This window comes from Aythya marila (assembly GCF_965140915.1).
Source record: "Aythya marila genome assembly, chromosome: 9".
Taxonomy (NCBI): Eukaryota; Metazoa; Chordata; class Aves; order Anseriformes; family Anatidae; genus Aythya; species Aythya marila.
In genome coordinates, this window is record NC_139050.1 from 17,386,762 (window position 1) to 17,401,554 (window position 14,793).

A 14,793-nucleotide genomic window follows, 5' to 3' on the forward strand; every position below is an offset into this window, starting at 1 on the left:
GTGCTGCTGGGGGGGCTCTGGGGAACACGGGGGGGAGGAGGAGGAGTGATGGGGACGGGCTGAACCCACCCTAAATGCCCCCTTTTCCCTGGGAGCGTTTTAAAGGGGGACCCCCCGCGCCCCCTTCATCCCCCATTCAACTTATAGGGCGCCCCGCAGCGATGCCTCTCCCCGCACTGCGCACGCGCGGCCTTCTCCAGGACTCCATTTCCCAGCATCCCCCGCTCCCCACCCCCCTCCCTCTCCCTTTTCCCGGCAGCCCCCGCGCCTCCTTCCGGGCGTGTGGCGGGGCCGTGAGGCGGCGGCGGACGGGCGGGGGCCGGGCCCCGCTCGGGCCATGGCGTCGTGCGCCGACATCCTCCGCAGCGAGTTCCCCGAGCTGGACGGCGAGGTCTTCGCCTACGTGACGGGTGAGGGCGGCCCCCGAGCCGTCCCGGTACGGTGTAGGGGGGGGAGAAGCGGGGAGGCGTGGCGGAAGGCGGCTTTCCGCCGGCCGTGTCGCGATTGTCCCCTCTCATGTCGCGACATGAGGGAGGTGGGAGGAAAGGGTGTGTGTGTGTGTGTGTGCAGCGCCGTGTGCCCGCAGGGATCCTGCACAGCAGCGGCGGGGACTTCGAGTCGGTGGACGAGCTGGTGGAGGCGGTGGGCGAGCTGCTGCAGGAGGTGGCGCCGGCCGGCAAGGACGAGGGCGCCGTGCGGGAGGTGTGCCAGCGGCTCTTCAACGCCCTGCAGCTGTGAGCGGCCTTCCTCCTCCTCATCCTCCTCCTCCTCACCCTCCTCACCCCCCTCATCCCCTCCTCACTCCTCTTCCTCGCCCGCAGGGATGAGGGCCGGGCGCAGCGCTGCAGCCAGGTGCTGCTGGACGCCCCCATCCAGCTCTCGCAGATCACGGATGGGTACGGTGAGTGCTGCCCGCTGCGTGCTGCCCGGAGGGCTCACGGGGTCCCCAGGGAGCTGTCATCCTCCTCCCGGCTCCCCCTCGGCTCACCCAGCGTCTCCCCGCAGATTCCAACGCGGACCTGCTGCCGGGGCTGCTGCTGAAGAGAGGCCAGGCGTCGGTAAGCACAGCGCTGCGTCCTTCTCGTAACCCACTGGGAAGAACTCACACCTGGGGCTGCGGGGTCACGCTCTGCCCCGTCACCTCGCCCTCTGTGAGCAGCCAGGGCAGGGGTCGTGCTGAGGTGTAGCTGCTCCCTCGTGGCAGCTTCCCTGTGAGTTGTGATGCTCTCGGTCAGGTAAAGAGGCTCGGTGGGAGTTAGCAGCTCGTTAATCTGACCAGATTTGTTTTGCTGTTGTTTCTTAATGAGCTTCGAAGCGTGGTTGTGTCGCTGAGAGCGCGGCTTGCCTGACTTCATGAGGGACTTTGGTTTCTGCAGCCAGGCTCTGGGTTGTGGAATCGGGGTGTAGGGGGTGACCTTGCTGCATGCGGTGAGGGAAGAAGCCCTGAGATGTGATCAGGGGTCAGGGAGATAGCACGGAGCTGCTGTTTCCAGAGGGCTGTGGGGAGGCTGTCAGCCCTGCTCTAAAAGCTGCTGGGGGTTGTGATTTGGGAAGATGGGGAGCAGAAAAGTTTGGAAGTCGTTATGCTCTGTGGTGTATGGCAGAATGTCCTTGCCAACAAAGTGTGTAGCTGCTCAGGAGCGGCCCGGGGTGCCCTCTGTGCTGGCTGTGCCGAGGTCTGGGCACGAGGAGGATCTACAAAGCCAGGACATTGGCAGCTGCACGGGGCGGGCAGCGTCTCTGCTGGGTGCCCTGCTGCAGAGCTCTGCTCCCGGGGCTTCACGTCGAGCACAGAACCACGTGCCCAGAGCTGAGACCCAGGGCGATCCCCGCGTGGCTGAGGGGGGCGGCTGGCAGCTGCTGCTGGGTTTGGCGCTGGGGCTGTTGCTCCTCGGTTTGTCGTCTGGCTCGTGCAGCTGCAGCTCGGGAAGGATTTTCAGAAAAAAATAGAAAAGGTTCAGATCCCTCGAGTTTTGGAGGATGGCTTACGGGGAGACTGAGGGAGCTCAGTGTCGTTTATGGGGTGACTTCACCTACCTGTAGGAACCGGGCTGCAGAGCTGGCTGGAGATGCCTGGGAGGGCCTTTGGTCAGCCACAAGCATTTGACTCGATGCAGGAATAAACTGGAGCGGGCTGGGAGCCTGGCAAAGGCCAGAGGCTGTGTTAAAATGCTTGGCTTCTTTTTGCCTTCAGATTTAATTAAACGCTCTTTGGCTCTGTCTTGATTGATCTGCTGCGTAACCTGAGTTAGTTCCAGGCTGGCTAAAGTTTAACAGGCCGGGGAGGGGCAGTGCCTGACGGTAGGGGCTGCGGGGGAGGCGCTGGGGCAGCAGGTCCGTGTTGAGGTGCCTGGGCTGACCCAGAGAACCAGAGAAACTGCCCGTGGGAAAGAGCATTCGGGTTAGGGTCAGCCAAACCCCGTGCTTGCTGAGGCAGAACTGCTGCATGATTTAGGACTTCAGTCCTGAAGTGACTTCCTGGCCTGATTAGCTTCCTCAAAACGTGCTGGAGTCTGTCCTGGTTCCCCTGTCCTGTCTCCCTCCTGCTCTCCCTTCCCCCGGGCAGGTGGGGCTGGTTGAGCTCCTTTCTCTCAGAGTTGGGGTTTGGGGGATTTCGCTGAAGATGCTCTCTCTGTAAACTCTGGTTGTGCCCCAGATGGTGGATGCCAAGAAACTGGAGAAGGCAGAAGCCAGGCTGAAAGCCAAGCAGGACCGGAGGATGGAGAAGGATTCCACCAAGTCATCTGGCCCTCTGTGAGTACGGAGGGTGCCTCCAGCACCCCGCCTGCTCTGCCGACCGTGGCTGAGATCGGTTTGGGCTCAACTTTCCTGCTGAGCCCCCTTCTCTGTCTTCCGCCTGCCTGCAGGGTCCTCGAGGAGGCAACTGCCAGCCAGGCTGCCAGCAAGAAGGAGACTCGCATGGAGTCCTCAGGCAAGAACAAGTCGTACGACGTCCGCATCGAGAACTTCGACGTCTCCTTCGGTGAGCGGTGAGTGCAGAGGGGACGGTGGGACGGGCCCTGCTGGGCTGCAGGCCGTGCTGAGGTGTGGTTTGGAGAGCTCCGTGGTGGTTGCATGGCCTCAGCACAGCCTGGAAAGGTGCTGGGGGCAGGTGGCTGTTGGTTGCCTCTCTCCCCACGGGGCAGGATGAGCAGGGAGCTGTTTTTTTCCCTCCCTGCAGTGTCCTGCTGGCGGGAGCAGATCTGAACCTGGCGTTTGGCCGGCGCTATGGGCTGGTGGGCAGGAACGGGCTGGGGAAGACCACGCTGCTGAAGATGATCGCCAGTCGGAGCCTGCGCATCCCCTCGCACATAAGCATCCTCCACGTGGAGCAGGAGGTGGCGGGGGACGAGACGCCGGCCCTGCAGAGCGTGCTGGAGTGTGACACCACTCGGGAGAGCCTGCTGCGGGAGGAAAAGGAGCTGACGGCCAAGGTTAACGCCGGCAGGTGAGATATTGCTGGATTTCCAGCCCTTCTACAGCCTCTTGACCACGAAGTGTCGTTCTGAGATCTCTCCCTTCCAGTGGAGGACTCCAGCAGGGCTCGCTTTAGTCCTGCCTGGGGAGATCAGCCTCCCGCAGCGCTCAGCCCCTGACCCCAGTCCATCCCACGTGTTCCTCTTTGCTCTGCTCCAGGGGAGAAGGGACGGAAGGCGCCAGGCTGTCAGAGATCTACGCGAAGCTGGAGGAGATTGAGGCAGACAAGGCCCCAGCGAGGTGAGGTGACCCTGCAGGCACTGCTTGCTGTCTGCTGGCATGGCGAGATGTGCTTTGCAGCTTGGAAGGGTGATGCTGTGCCCCTGGCATCCAGCATGCGAGGACAGGGGCTCTTCTGGGTTAGAAGTACTCAAGCTTCCCCCAGAAGCCAGAGGTGTTGGGTATTTCTGCCCCAAATGGCTTGCGTTGTTGCTGCTGCTCCTCCCCAGGTTCCTGGTGGCTGGGGAACATTTCTGGGATGGTGGTGGCAGGAACTCTCCTCTTGGCCAAAGAGCTGAAAGCTTCTTGGGAATCTCTTGGGAATTCACGTGGGTGCTGTGCCTTGCTGGGCTGCATTTCCCAGCCAAACGCTGCTCTTGGGCATAAAGGGGAGTTTTTGTGCACCAGGATGGACTTAAGCTATGTAGGAGAGTGGGTCAGGACCTGAGGCCGTGCTCTGTAGGTGCACGGTGTGCCACCTTCCTGTTCTCTCACCTTTCCCCCAGGGCGTCTGTCATCCTCGCTGGGCTGGGCTTCAACGCCAAGATGCAACAACAGACAACCAAGTAAGTGCCCAGGCTTTGGACAGCAGAGACTTAAATTAAATGGGTTTGGGGAGAACTTGTGCTGTGCCTGCAGGGACGAGCTGTCCGTGGCTGACAGCAGAGAGAAAAGGGCTGTGGGGAGCAGGGAGCCAGGCAGGCGGGGTTGTTCTGATTAAATTCTAACCCCCGGGTACAACCTTTTCTCTCCTCAGAGAGTTTTCTGGAGGCTGGAGGATGAGACTGGCCTTAGCCAGAGCCCTGTTTGCCAGGTTGGTGGCCAGTTGTTAGCCCTCCTTGCTGTCCGTGCTGCAGAGGGCAGGGGGGCTGCCTTGCCTGGCTGTTCTCTCGACTCAGCCTCTCGGGGTGGGAGGCTTTCGAGGCATCAGGGCTCTGGACGCACGGTAAAACGTGCTTTGCGTTGACCCTGTGCTCTTTTTGCTCCTGATGCTTCTCTTGTTTTCCCTAGGCCAGATCTCCTTCTACTGGACGGTAAGTTGATCCCAGGAGCCCTTCTACCCCTGCCGCCGGGCCTGCCCATGCCCTTGCTGGGTTGGGAACGCAGCGTGGCCTTTAGCTGCCTGCTCAAAATAGCCCTGCGTGACAGGGCCGATGCTCACCGGGCTGTCACTGCGCCCTGGGGATGGCGTGGAGCCATCTGCAGCCAGGAAACCTGCTCGGGCAGCCCCCCTGGCTGCCCACTAGCCTTTCCTATGTAAAAAAGGCGTAACCCAGTTCTCCCAACCCCTCCTAACCTCAGCGCCTCTCTCTTCCCTCAGAGCCCACCAACATGCTGGACGTGAGGGCCATTTTGTGGCTGGAGAACTACCTGCAGGTACGGGGCGGTGCAGGGCAGCGCGAGCCTTGGCCACGGCTCCAGTGCGGTGCAGGGGCTCCGGCCCCGTGCTGGGCTCAGCAGCCAGGGGACAGGGACAGCCTCGCGGGCTGCGTGGTGGCATCGGGCCCCGTGCTGCGGCTCGATGACGCTCAGGTTCCCTCGGGTCTCCCTCTCGCTGTCTCCTCCAGACCTGGCAGTCGACCATCCTCGTGGTGTCCCACGACAGGAATTTCCTCAACGCGGTGGCCACGGACATCATCCACCTGCACTCGCTGCGGCTGGACGCCTACCGGGGGGACTTTGAGAACTTCATGAAGACCAAGGAGGAGCGACTGAAGAACCAGCAGCGGGAGTACGAAGCGCAGCAGCAGTACCGTGAGCATATCCAGGTACTGGGGGACACCAGTAGGGTTTGGACACTCTTCTTCCAGCCTTGCCCCTTTCTCCCTTCTTCTAGCGAGCCTCCCAGGCTGCCCTGCTTCCAGTAATCTCTGCTCTTGGAGTTTTCATCGCTGTTCAGTCTTGCAGTGACCTGTGGCTGAACGAGCCCGGGGGTTTTCTGATGCTTTTTTGTCACTTGTAGGTCTTCATCGACCGCTTTCGGTATAACGCGAACCGGGCGTCCCAAGTACAGAGCAAGCTCAAGCTGTTGGAGAAGCTGTGAGTGCCTGTCCTGCTCCCCTCTGGAGGTTGGGGGAGGTGTTAGGTGTTGATGGGAAGAACTGGATGTTCCCAGGTGGTCCCCAGGGCCCTGGAAGGCGCTGTGTGTCTGGAGGGATGGGGGTGGCTTGGATTTTGGGCGCTCTGTCTCTGGTCCGGAGGCTTTGCCTAGGATGAGGCTTCACAGAGCTGGGCTGCTGGTGTGGGGACAGTGCAGGGCTCCTCAGTTACGCCTCTTCCCTCTTGCAGGCCGGAGCTGAAACCTGTGGACAAGGAGTCTGAGGTGATGATGAAGTAAGTGTCCCTTTGCTTGGAAGGGACCCGGCTCCCTTTTCGCCCTGAGCTCCTCCTGGGATAACCACTGCTCCTCCTCCAGCATGGGGTCTGGATGGGCCCCCACGCTCAGGCTGGGCTCCTTCTGCGTCCCCTCCTCGTGACCGTCCCTCCCAGAGGCTCTGCATGCTCGGGAGCCCCCTTTGCCACCTGCAGTGGTTGTCCCAGGGGGGCTGGGAGCAGGCTCTCTGAAGTCCCTGGCCAGCTCTCACCTCTTCCTGCCTTCCCAGGTTCCCCGATGGCTTTGAGAAGTTCTCCCCCCCCATCCTGCAGCTAGATGAAGTAGATTTCTGCTACGACCCAAGTCACTACATCTTCCGTTCCCTCTCTGTCTCTGCTGACCTGGAGTCCCGCATCTGTGTGGTAGGTTTGGGACTGCAGGGGAAGGGTGGCTGCGAGGGGCCGTGGCTGTCCCCACTTGAAGCAGAGCCAGCTTCCACGTCAGGTCAGGCTGCTCAGGTCCTTGTCCAGTTGAATTCTGGATGAAATATTCCTCCCTGGGGACATCCAGATGAGGCTGGGACCAATTAATCCTTGGGCTCGAGGGCTGGGGAGGGAACGTGCTCCAGCAGTGCTGTGCCTGCAGCTCCTCAGCGATAGGAACGCAGCTTCCAGGTGGCTGGAGCCACTGGTTTGGCACTCATCCTGCCCCTTCCACTGCGTGATCATCCAGGAGAGCTGAATTCCCTGATCACTGCCCCCCTCTCCATGGTACCTTTGTGGGTTTCATGTTCTCCAATGCTGCTGCTGCTTCTCTAGGTTGGGGAGAACGGAGCTGGCAAGTCGACCATGCTAAAGATCTTAATGGGGGAGCTGGCACCAGTCAGAGGGATCAGGCATGCTCACAGGTACCTGGTAGGGAGGGCTGGGGGACTGGGGGGAATGGTGCAGCTGGGGAGGGCTCCGGGGCTGTGCTTTGGGGTGATGGCTGCTGCCGTGATGAGGATGGGAGCTGCACGCCCCCCTCTTGTGCCCCCTTCCTGTAGCTGCAGCTGGGAGTGCTGCGGTTACAGCGCCCGGTGCCAGTTCCCCGTCTCTCTCCTCCTCCTGCAGAAACCTTAAGATCGGCTATTTCAGCCAGCACCACGTGGATCAACTGGACCTGAACATCAGTGCTGTAGAGCTGCTGGCAAGGAAGTTCCCAGGTGGGTTTTGGAGAAATGAGGAGCTCTGGGCCACTGGAATCTCCCCTGCCACGCAGATCGATTTGTCCCTCAGACAAATTTGTCCCTGCTTGTGTCAGTCAGCCTTTTCCACGCAAACCCTCCGCTCGGGCACTGCCTCCGAGCAGCTGCCAAATCCCTCGGCTGCCTGGCCTTGATGCGGGCCAAGGGCACTGCAGGAAGCTCCAGCTGGCCCCAAGGTCCCGGGATGCTCGTGTGCCATATCTGTGTTGTGCCGTGCTCCCGCAGGGAAGACGGAGGAGGAGTACCGGCATCAGCTGGGGAGCTACGGCGTCTCGGGGGAGCTGGCCGTGCGCCCTGTGGCCAGCCTGTCTGGAGGGCAGAAGAGTCGAGTGGCCTTTGCGCAGATGACAATGTCCTGGTAATTCCCTCCCACACCTGGGAAGTTTGTGCGGGGCCGCATCCTTGGGGCCCTGCTTCACCGGGAGGAAGGGAGAGGAGATTGGGGAGGGAGATTGGCACCTGGTGGGGACCGTGGGGGAGGAGGCAGGCGGTTTTCTGCTGCTGCTTTGAGCTCAGGTGTCCCTGGAGCTGGGCAGCACAGACCCTGGGGCCATGCAGTGCCCGTGGCTGTGGCTTTACGTGGTTAAAGCCATTGCCTCGACTCCTCCCTGCATGGAGGGCCCAGCAGTGCGCAGGGGCGTGGGCAGGGTGCTCAGAGCTGTCTTCTCTTCCAGTCCAAACTTCTACATCCTGGATGAGCCGACAAATCACCTGGACATGGAGACCATCGAGGCACTAGCGAAGGCACTGAACAAGTTCCGGGTAAGGCTCGGCAGCCGAGATCTCCCATTTTTCTAACACTTCCTGCATCCTCCAGCTTGGGTGACTCAGTTTTTCAGCCAGGAGCGGACCATGAAATTCCAGTGGTGGTTTCAAGTCCAGGAGATGCGGTGGGAAGCTGGTCGCATTTCTGCCTTAGCTGTCTGTGCTGGTGGCTTGTTTCACTTGTTGATTTTGGCTGAGAGAAGCAGCAGCGAGCCAGAGCACAGCTTGTCCCCCATCTTGGCCAGCCACCTACGGGCTGTGACCGCTCCCCTGCTGCTGCGTGCAGCGCCCAGCCCTGCCTTGGGGCCCTCGTGGCTGTTCCTCAGGCAGGTTTTTGTGGCTCAGAGCTGAGCCTCCAGGTAGCGCTGTAATGAACCTGGTTCTTGCTGTTCTGTACTTGCCCGGGTTAGGTCATTTTCCCTACAACAGAAAAACGAGGTTACTCAGGGCCTTGTCCCGGCACCTTTTGGCTGTCGTTGCCTCCAACTAGAATTCCCATCCTCAAAGTTTGTCAGAGGTCCAGAGAGCCAGTGGCAAACCCCGTGCTTGCCCTCAGGGAAGGGAACCTAAGCACTTTGCTGTGCACGTGCCTCCTCCGCACCAGATCTGTCCATCCCAGCTGAAGGCAGGAAAGCCCTTAGGCAAGGCCGGAATTGGTGGCTGGCTGTGAAGCACCGTGCCTCTCCCCAGTGCAGGTGGAAACCTGAAGTCCTGTTTCTGGCTGGAAGGGCACAAAGGACCACGTGCGGGGTCCCCTCAGTTCCTTTTCTCTCCTGCTGCGTTCGCAGGGCGGTATCATCCTGGTGTCCCACGACGAGTGCTTCATCCGCCTGGTGTGCCAGGAGCTGTGGGTGTGCGAGAACGCCACCGTCACCCGCATCGAGGGCGGCTTCGACCAGTACAGAGACATCCTGAAGGAGCAGTTCCGAAAGGAGGGTTTCCTATAAGCGAGGCCGGGGGGGGCCCAGCCTGCCCGAGGAGGCTTCGGGCGCTGCAGCCTCCAGCCGCGCCGAGCCCGGCGGAGCGCCGAGGAGGTGGCACGGACCCCAGCCACGCCATCCAGCTGCCACCCGAACTGCTCTCCCCTCCTGCCCGGCCGCCCGTGCAAGGACAGCGAGGGACCGGGAGCCGCGGGCGCTGCTCCTCATGGGCGCTGCCTGCGCCGTGCTCCAGGCCTGGGCCGTGCCTGGAGCTGCTGCTCCGCTGGGATGAGGAAAGGAGGTGTCCCCCCACCCTGGTTGTAACTCCGTGCTCGCGAGGGCAGGAGAGGAGCTGTTCTCCTTTCTTCGCTTACCCCCACTGCCTTTTTCTTTCTTTTTTTTCTGGTTAACTGGTGCGCACTGGTCAGATTCCCACACTGTGTTTCTCTCCCCAGCTCTCTTACGCTCCCGTCCTCTCTGCTGCCCGGGCGGGAAGCGAGACCTTTGCTGCTACAACCACCCCCAGCCTCTTCCCAAACCCCTGCAAGCACCGGGGGCGAGGGTTCGCTTCGCCTGTCCCCCCCCGGGGCTCGCCTGCGTGCCCCCACGGGGTGCGGGGTGCGAGCGGGCCCCTCCAGCACGGGGGTGGCGGTGTAAATAAAAGCAGAACGCTACTCGGTGTGCCTCAACGTGTCCTTGGGGGGGGGAGATTTTTTGTTTTAGGGTCGGGGGGCTCGCTGCCAACCTCAAACCTCAGGGGGGTGGGGGGGGGCTGGGGGGGGGGCACTATGAGCTTCACCCCCTGGATCCGGCTGCGCTCTGCGGGCAGCGGGGGCTGGAGGCGAAGCGGAGGGGACCGGGGGGGACCCTTAGGGGGGCTTCATCCCCCGGGGGGGCTTCATCCATGGGGTTTTTGGGGGGACGGGACCCGCAGCCAGGCGCCGCCTCCGCCTTCCCCGCCGCCCCCAGGTGGGCCCGCCCCTGCGGCCGGGGCGGTGCTGGCGGCCTCGCTCCGACCGGCGGCGGGCACCGAAAGGAGGAGGAGGAGGAGGTGGAGGAAGAAGAAGAAGAAGGAGGGAGGAGAAGGAGGGGGGAACCGGCCCGGTTGGGGTCCGCTGCCCGCCGGTCCAGCCTCGCCCGCGGGCGTTATGAGCACCGGCGGGGAGCGGCCGTGCCCCCGCGGCCGGCCAGGCTCGGTGGGGAGCAGCCCCGTGCCCAGCCCCGGCTCCCCGGGGCCCGAGGAGGTGAGCGGGGGGGGAACCGGCACCGGGGGGGGGACCGGGACCGGCACCGGGGGGGGGACCGGGACTGGGATCGGGACCGGCAGCGGGACCGGGGAGGGTTGGGGGGTGCTGGGGGGCGCTGCGTGGGCGCCCTCCCCGCGTGGCCCCGGGGGGTGTGTGGGGGTGTAGGGGATGTGTGGGGGTCCTGTGGGGTGTGTTGGGGCTCTGAGGGGATTTTGGGGGGGGTCTCGGCGTGCTGTAGGGCGAGGGGGGAGCTGCGCGGAGGTGCCCCGGGGTGGGGGTGACCCCGCGTGTCCGCCGCCGTGCCCGGCAGCCGTGTGGGTGTGCGGGCACGGAGGGGGGGGTTATGGGGTGGGTGTGGGGGTTTGGGGGGGATTTGGGGTATCGGGGAAGGGGGGAGCAGAGCCCGGTTCCTTGCGGGGCGGGGGGCGGCCGGCCCGGGCAGCCCGGGAGCGCGGGCGCCATCTTGGGAGCGATCAGGTGTCGGCGGGGACCCCGGGCGGGGAGGGGACGGGGCTGAGGGGGGCGCACCGAGGGGGAGCCCCCCACAAACCGCACCGGGCCCCAAAAGGGTCTGGGGGATCGGGGGGGGGGTCGGGAGCCGCCGTTCCCCATCCGCAGGAGGGGTTGGGGCCACGCGAGGAGCCCCCGCCGCGCTGCCGGTACCCCCGCTGCGGGGGGGGATGTGGGGTTTTTTGAGGGGGGAACCCCAAAAATAGACCCCATACAGCCCCCCGGGGGCCCACCCGGCACCGGGGGCAGCGGGGGCACCGGGCAGCCCTTCCCTGTGGGTCCCTTGGCACACCGGAGGGCGGCTCCCCGGAGTTTTATCTCCCAGACTTTGTCCCCCCCCGGGGGTCTCAAGGGGTCCCCTTTTGGGGTGTTCCCCCAGTTGCTGGCCCCAACTGGTCCCAGTCCCGTTCCCGGGGCGGGGATCCCGGGGCGTTGAGTCAACGCCGCGCTGTGGGGTTTCTGCTGGCTGTGGGTGCGCCCCTGCCATAAACGAGGGTTTTAAGGAAGGGGCCGTCGCCGCCGCGCTGGGTTCGGGATGGGGGGGGGTAACGGGGGGACGGGTGTTGGGGGGACCCCGGTGTTTGGTGCCGGGATGGGGCGGGGGTGTAACCACCGAGTGCCGTTTGTCGCAGCCGCTGCAGAAACGGCAGAGAACCGTGGAGGATTTCAACCAGTTCTGCACCTTCGTTTTGGCTTACGCCGGCTACATCCCCTACCCCGAGGAGGTGAGTGGGCTTGCGGGGTGATCCTCCTCCCTCCGGGTGTCCTGTTGGTACACACCCGGCTCCTGATCCCCCGCTGGAGGTCGGGGAGGGTCATTCTCCATCCCCGTTCCCTTTCTCCGTACCCCGAATGCCCGCGCTGTGGTGTCTCCTGCTAGCCCTGCCTCTCCCCTGCTTGCAGAACGAGCCCTGGACCCACGGCGGCAGCATGAGCCCCCAGAACAGCACGGGGAGCACGCAGGACAGCGATAGCTGGGCCTCCTTGCCCTCCTCCGACTGCCAGCTCCTGGCGGACGACAGGAGGAGCAGGACGGCCGTGGCCAAGGGGGCTGCGGACGGCAGCCTGCTCACCGACTGCCCGGCCTTCCCCACCGGCTTCTACGAGATCCGGCCCCCGCAGAGCAAGAGGAAGAAACCTCCAGCGAAGAAACTCGTTTTGGAACAGGAGGTGGAGAAGAAGGCGCTGCCGAGCGCTGGGAAAAGCTCGGTGCTGGACCAGGACCGGGGGAAGGAGCCGGCTGCGCTGGAGGGACAGGTGCCTCCTGGCAAAGAGCCGTTCTCGGAGCCCCCCATCGAGCCATCTGGGGACCCCCAGCCCAGCGCCCCTCTGGAGGAGCCCCTGAAGGAGGAGAAGGACTGGCTGCACGGAGAGCAGGGGGCAGAGAAGCCCGCAGGAGACGAGCCGCAGCTAAAGGAGCACGAGCAGTGCTCTGGAGGCGCGAAAAGCCCCAGTTCTTGTAGTACCTTGGACCAAAGCGAAGGGGAAGATACAAGCAGAGGGAGCTCTCAGCTTGGTGGTGAGTGTCTGGGGAGCGGAGCTGTGCTGTGGTCAGTGCCAAATATCGTCCCTGCCTCAGCCAGAGCTTCCCACATGGGATGTGGGGAGAGCTCGCAGGTGGTCCTGGCCTCTCCTGGTGAAGGGCTTCAGAGAAAGTCAGAGGGACCTGGGATGCTGCAGAGCAAGGGCGGGGAGCTTTGGAGGCTCTTTAGTACAGTGAGTGGTACAGACCTGAAGTGGGGAGTGGGGTGTAAGGGTGCCTTACTGATCCTTTTTTTTTTTTTTCTTTTTTTCTTTTTTCTTTCCCCCCTTTGCAACTTCAGCAGTCGAATTCGCAGCGGCTCCCAACACCAAAGCAGAAGGTGAGTGGGGGCTCTCCTGCTCCACGCGGGTGGAACTGGCTGTGGCTTTAGAGGTGGTGCTGTGCCCTTGGAGGCTTTTCCCTGGGGGGCTGCTCAGGCTGCAGCGGGGGGGTGCTGGTGAGGTGGGTGCTGAGCGGTGTCCCTCTCTCCCCGACCAGACGACGACGCCTGGGATCTGATCACCTGCTTCTGCCTGAAGCCCTTCGCGGGGAGGCCCATGATTGAATGTAACGAGTGTGCCACCTGGATCCACCTCTCCTGTGCCAAGATCCGCAAATCCAACGTGCCTGAGGTTTTCATCTGCCAGCGATGCCGTGACGCCAAGCAGGAGATCCGCCGCTCGAACCGAGCTCGGACTGTGCCCCGCAAGCGGTTCTGTGACTGAGGCTCTTCCAGAGCAGGGAGGCTGGGGGGCCCCTTTTTAAACCGAAGGCTGTAGCTCAGTCTGGCTAGACAATCAATGCACAGTAACGGCAGGGGAAGGGCTGGGCCGCGGTGCTGGGCTGTCCCCCTTGCTCTTCTGCCTCCTGGGAGCTGCCGTCCTCCCCGGGGGTCGCGTTAACCACGGAGCTCGGTGACCCCAGGGGCGTGGGGGGAGAAGAGCCATGCACTAGGTCGCTCAGAAACATCTCTGTCCTTGCACAAACCTGGCTCAGTGCCTTTCCCCCAGGCCAGCCGAGGAGAACCTAGTCCAAATAGTTTCCCTGTGGTGTGGTGGAAGCTTAAACTTATCCCGAGATGTGACTCCCCTTCCTCCTTTTTCCTCACCGTTGTCCTTGCCTTGGGCCTCGGGGTGAGCTGCGATGGCAAAGCCCCAGTGACCCGATCCTCTTCCAGCACAGAGATGCAGCCCAGGCAGGCCTCTTCCACGCAGTGTGCCCTCTGGGATGGGAGGGAAGGAATATTGCTCCTGCCAACACCTGAAGCAGACTGGGCTGCTCTTCCCTGGGGGTTTGGTGTCCCACCTCTGGCTCATCAGCCTTGTAGGCTGCTCAGGGGAGGCCCTGCCCCTGTCCGGTGGTGCTCCTGATTTTGGTTGCTGTGCACAAGGCCCCAAGATAGTCCGAGTAGATTGTTAGACGAGTTGTTCTTGCCGAGGAGTCCTCCTCGGTTCACATTCTCCAGTTGCACTGAAGTCTCCTGTTCAAAAGGGATGCGGGGTTTGTGGTAGGAGACCCGAACGGTTACCCACAAAACTGGTAGGGCTGGGGAGCCCTAGAGAAAGGGGAGCAGGGGAGGTTTGGGTGGTTTCCATGTTTTCCAGTTTAAAAGAATTGAACCTTGTACCCTGTGGCCACCTCCTGCCTGCAGGTGAAGCATCGGCTTAAGCAGCAGCTGGATGCTGAGCCCTGGGTCCGATGCAGCCCAGGTGCAGGAGGGCCTTGCTTCCGAGCGCTCCCTCCTGCAGAGAAATTGTTGGTTTCTCTTTTTTTTTTTATTATTTTTATTTTTTCCTGGACACGTAGAGTGAAGTCTGATATCTTGTCAAGGGCAGGCCCTCAGCCCCTTCTGCTATGCAACTGCTGCTGCGGAGGCACGGGGCCTGCCCGCTCCAGGCCTCCTCCAAGTTTCAGAGCGGAAGGGTTTTTTCCCCACCACCCTCCTCCCTCTGGGAGCGGTGTGTGTGTGCGTGCACCGACGGTCTGCTCCCACCTCCTCCTCCTCACAGCCCCTCCAAAGAGCCTGGCCCGTGTGCCTTCTGCACTTTCCAGGGGGGGGACACAGACCCCGACTTGCCAGTCCCATCACTATTTCTCCTAACTGGGTTCTTTCCTACTTGCACATCTGGTTACTGTGGGACCACAGGCTGGGGGAGGGTGGGGGGCAGCCCCCCGCCACCCAGCAACCCCCCAGGCTCGTCCCTGTGCCTCTCCTCCTGTGGAAAGCCTGGGCCCCAAAAGTGCTTTATGTTTTTATAGTTACTTTGTATGGATATGTAAAATAGCAAAATTCTGGTCCTTGCCCTGTGGAGTGTGGCTGGAGTCGTCTGTATATAATAAAGTACTTTTGCCATAACGGGGGTGGCTTTGGCGTATTTCTCCCTTCCCTGGGTGAATTTTGGGGTGCTCTTATGGAACTGGGGCAGCCCTGTGGGGCTGGCACCTCCAGGCTGCCTCAGCTCACAGGGAGCTGCCCTGAGACACAACCCATGAGCTCCCAGCCCAGACAGGGAGCTGGGCACTGCTGGCCAGGGGCTGTCTGGCCAAAATCAAAACACTTCCAGCTGTGAACC

The 14,793-nt window shown here is 62.6% G+C and overlaps 2 protein-coding genes across 2 annotated transcripts; both read left to right on the plus strand.

Annotated features, from left to right (window-relative positions):
- Positions 1 to 301: 301 nt before the first annotated feature.
- ABCF3 (ATP binding cassette subfamily F member 3) lies at positions 302 to 9,615 on the plus strand. The gene is made up of 21 exons (XM_082766848.1): positions 302 to 410; positions 587 to 734; positions 822 to 901; positions 1,006 to 1,058; positions 2,657 to 2,754; positions 2,868 to 2,990; positions 3,182 to 3,448; positions 3,637 to 3,717; positions 4,203 to 4,262; positions 4,454 to 4,510; positions 4,708 to 4,730; positions 5,018 to 5,073; positions 5,265 to 5,465; positions 5,660 to 5,736; positions 5,986 to 6,030; positions 6,300 to 6,432; positions 6,829 to 6,917; positions 7,123 to 7,214; positions 7,482 to 7,614; positions 7,931 to 8,018; positions 8,810 to 9,615. Exons 1-21 carry the CDS (start codon positions 338 to 340, stop codon positions 8,966 to 8,968), a joined length of 2,136 nt encoding a protein of 711 aa, XP_082622974.1. The 5' UTR covers positions 302 to 337; the 3' UTR covers positions 8,969 to 9,615.
- A 408-nt stretch (positions 9,616 to 10,023) lies between these two features.
- On the plus strand, positions 10,024 to 14,563 carry LOC309881225 (PHD finger protein 13-like). The gene is made up of 5 exons (XM_082766932.1): positions 10,024 to 10,185; positions 11,331 to 11,423; positions 11,602 to 12,217; positions 12,522 to 12,560; positions 12,719 to 14,563. The coding sequence occupies exons 1-5, from the start codon at positions 10,090 to 10,092 to the stop codon at positions 12,943 to 12,945; spliced, it is 1,071 nt and encodes a 356-aa protein (XP_082623058.1). The 5' UTR covers positions 10,024 to 10,089; the 3' UTR covers positions 12,946 to 14,563.
- The last annotated feature ends 230 nt before the right edge of the window (positions 14,564 to 14,793 follow it).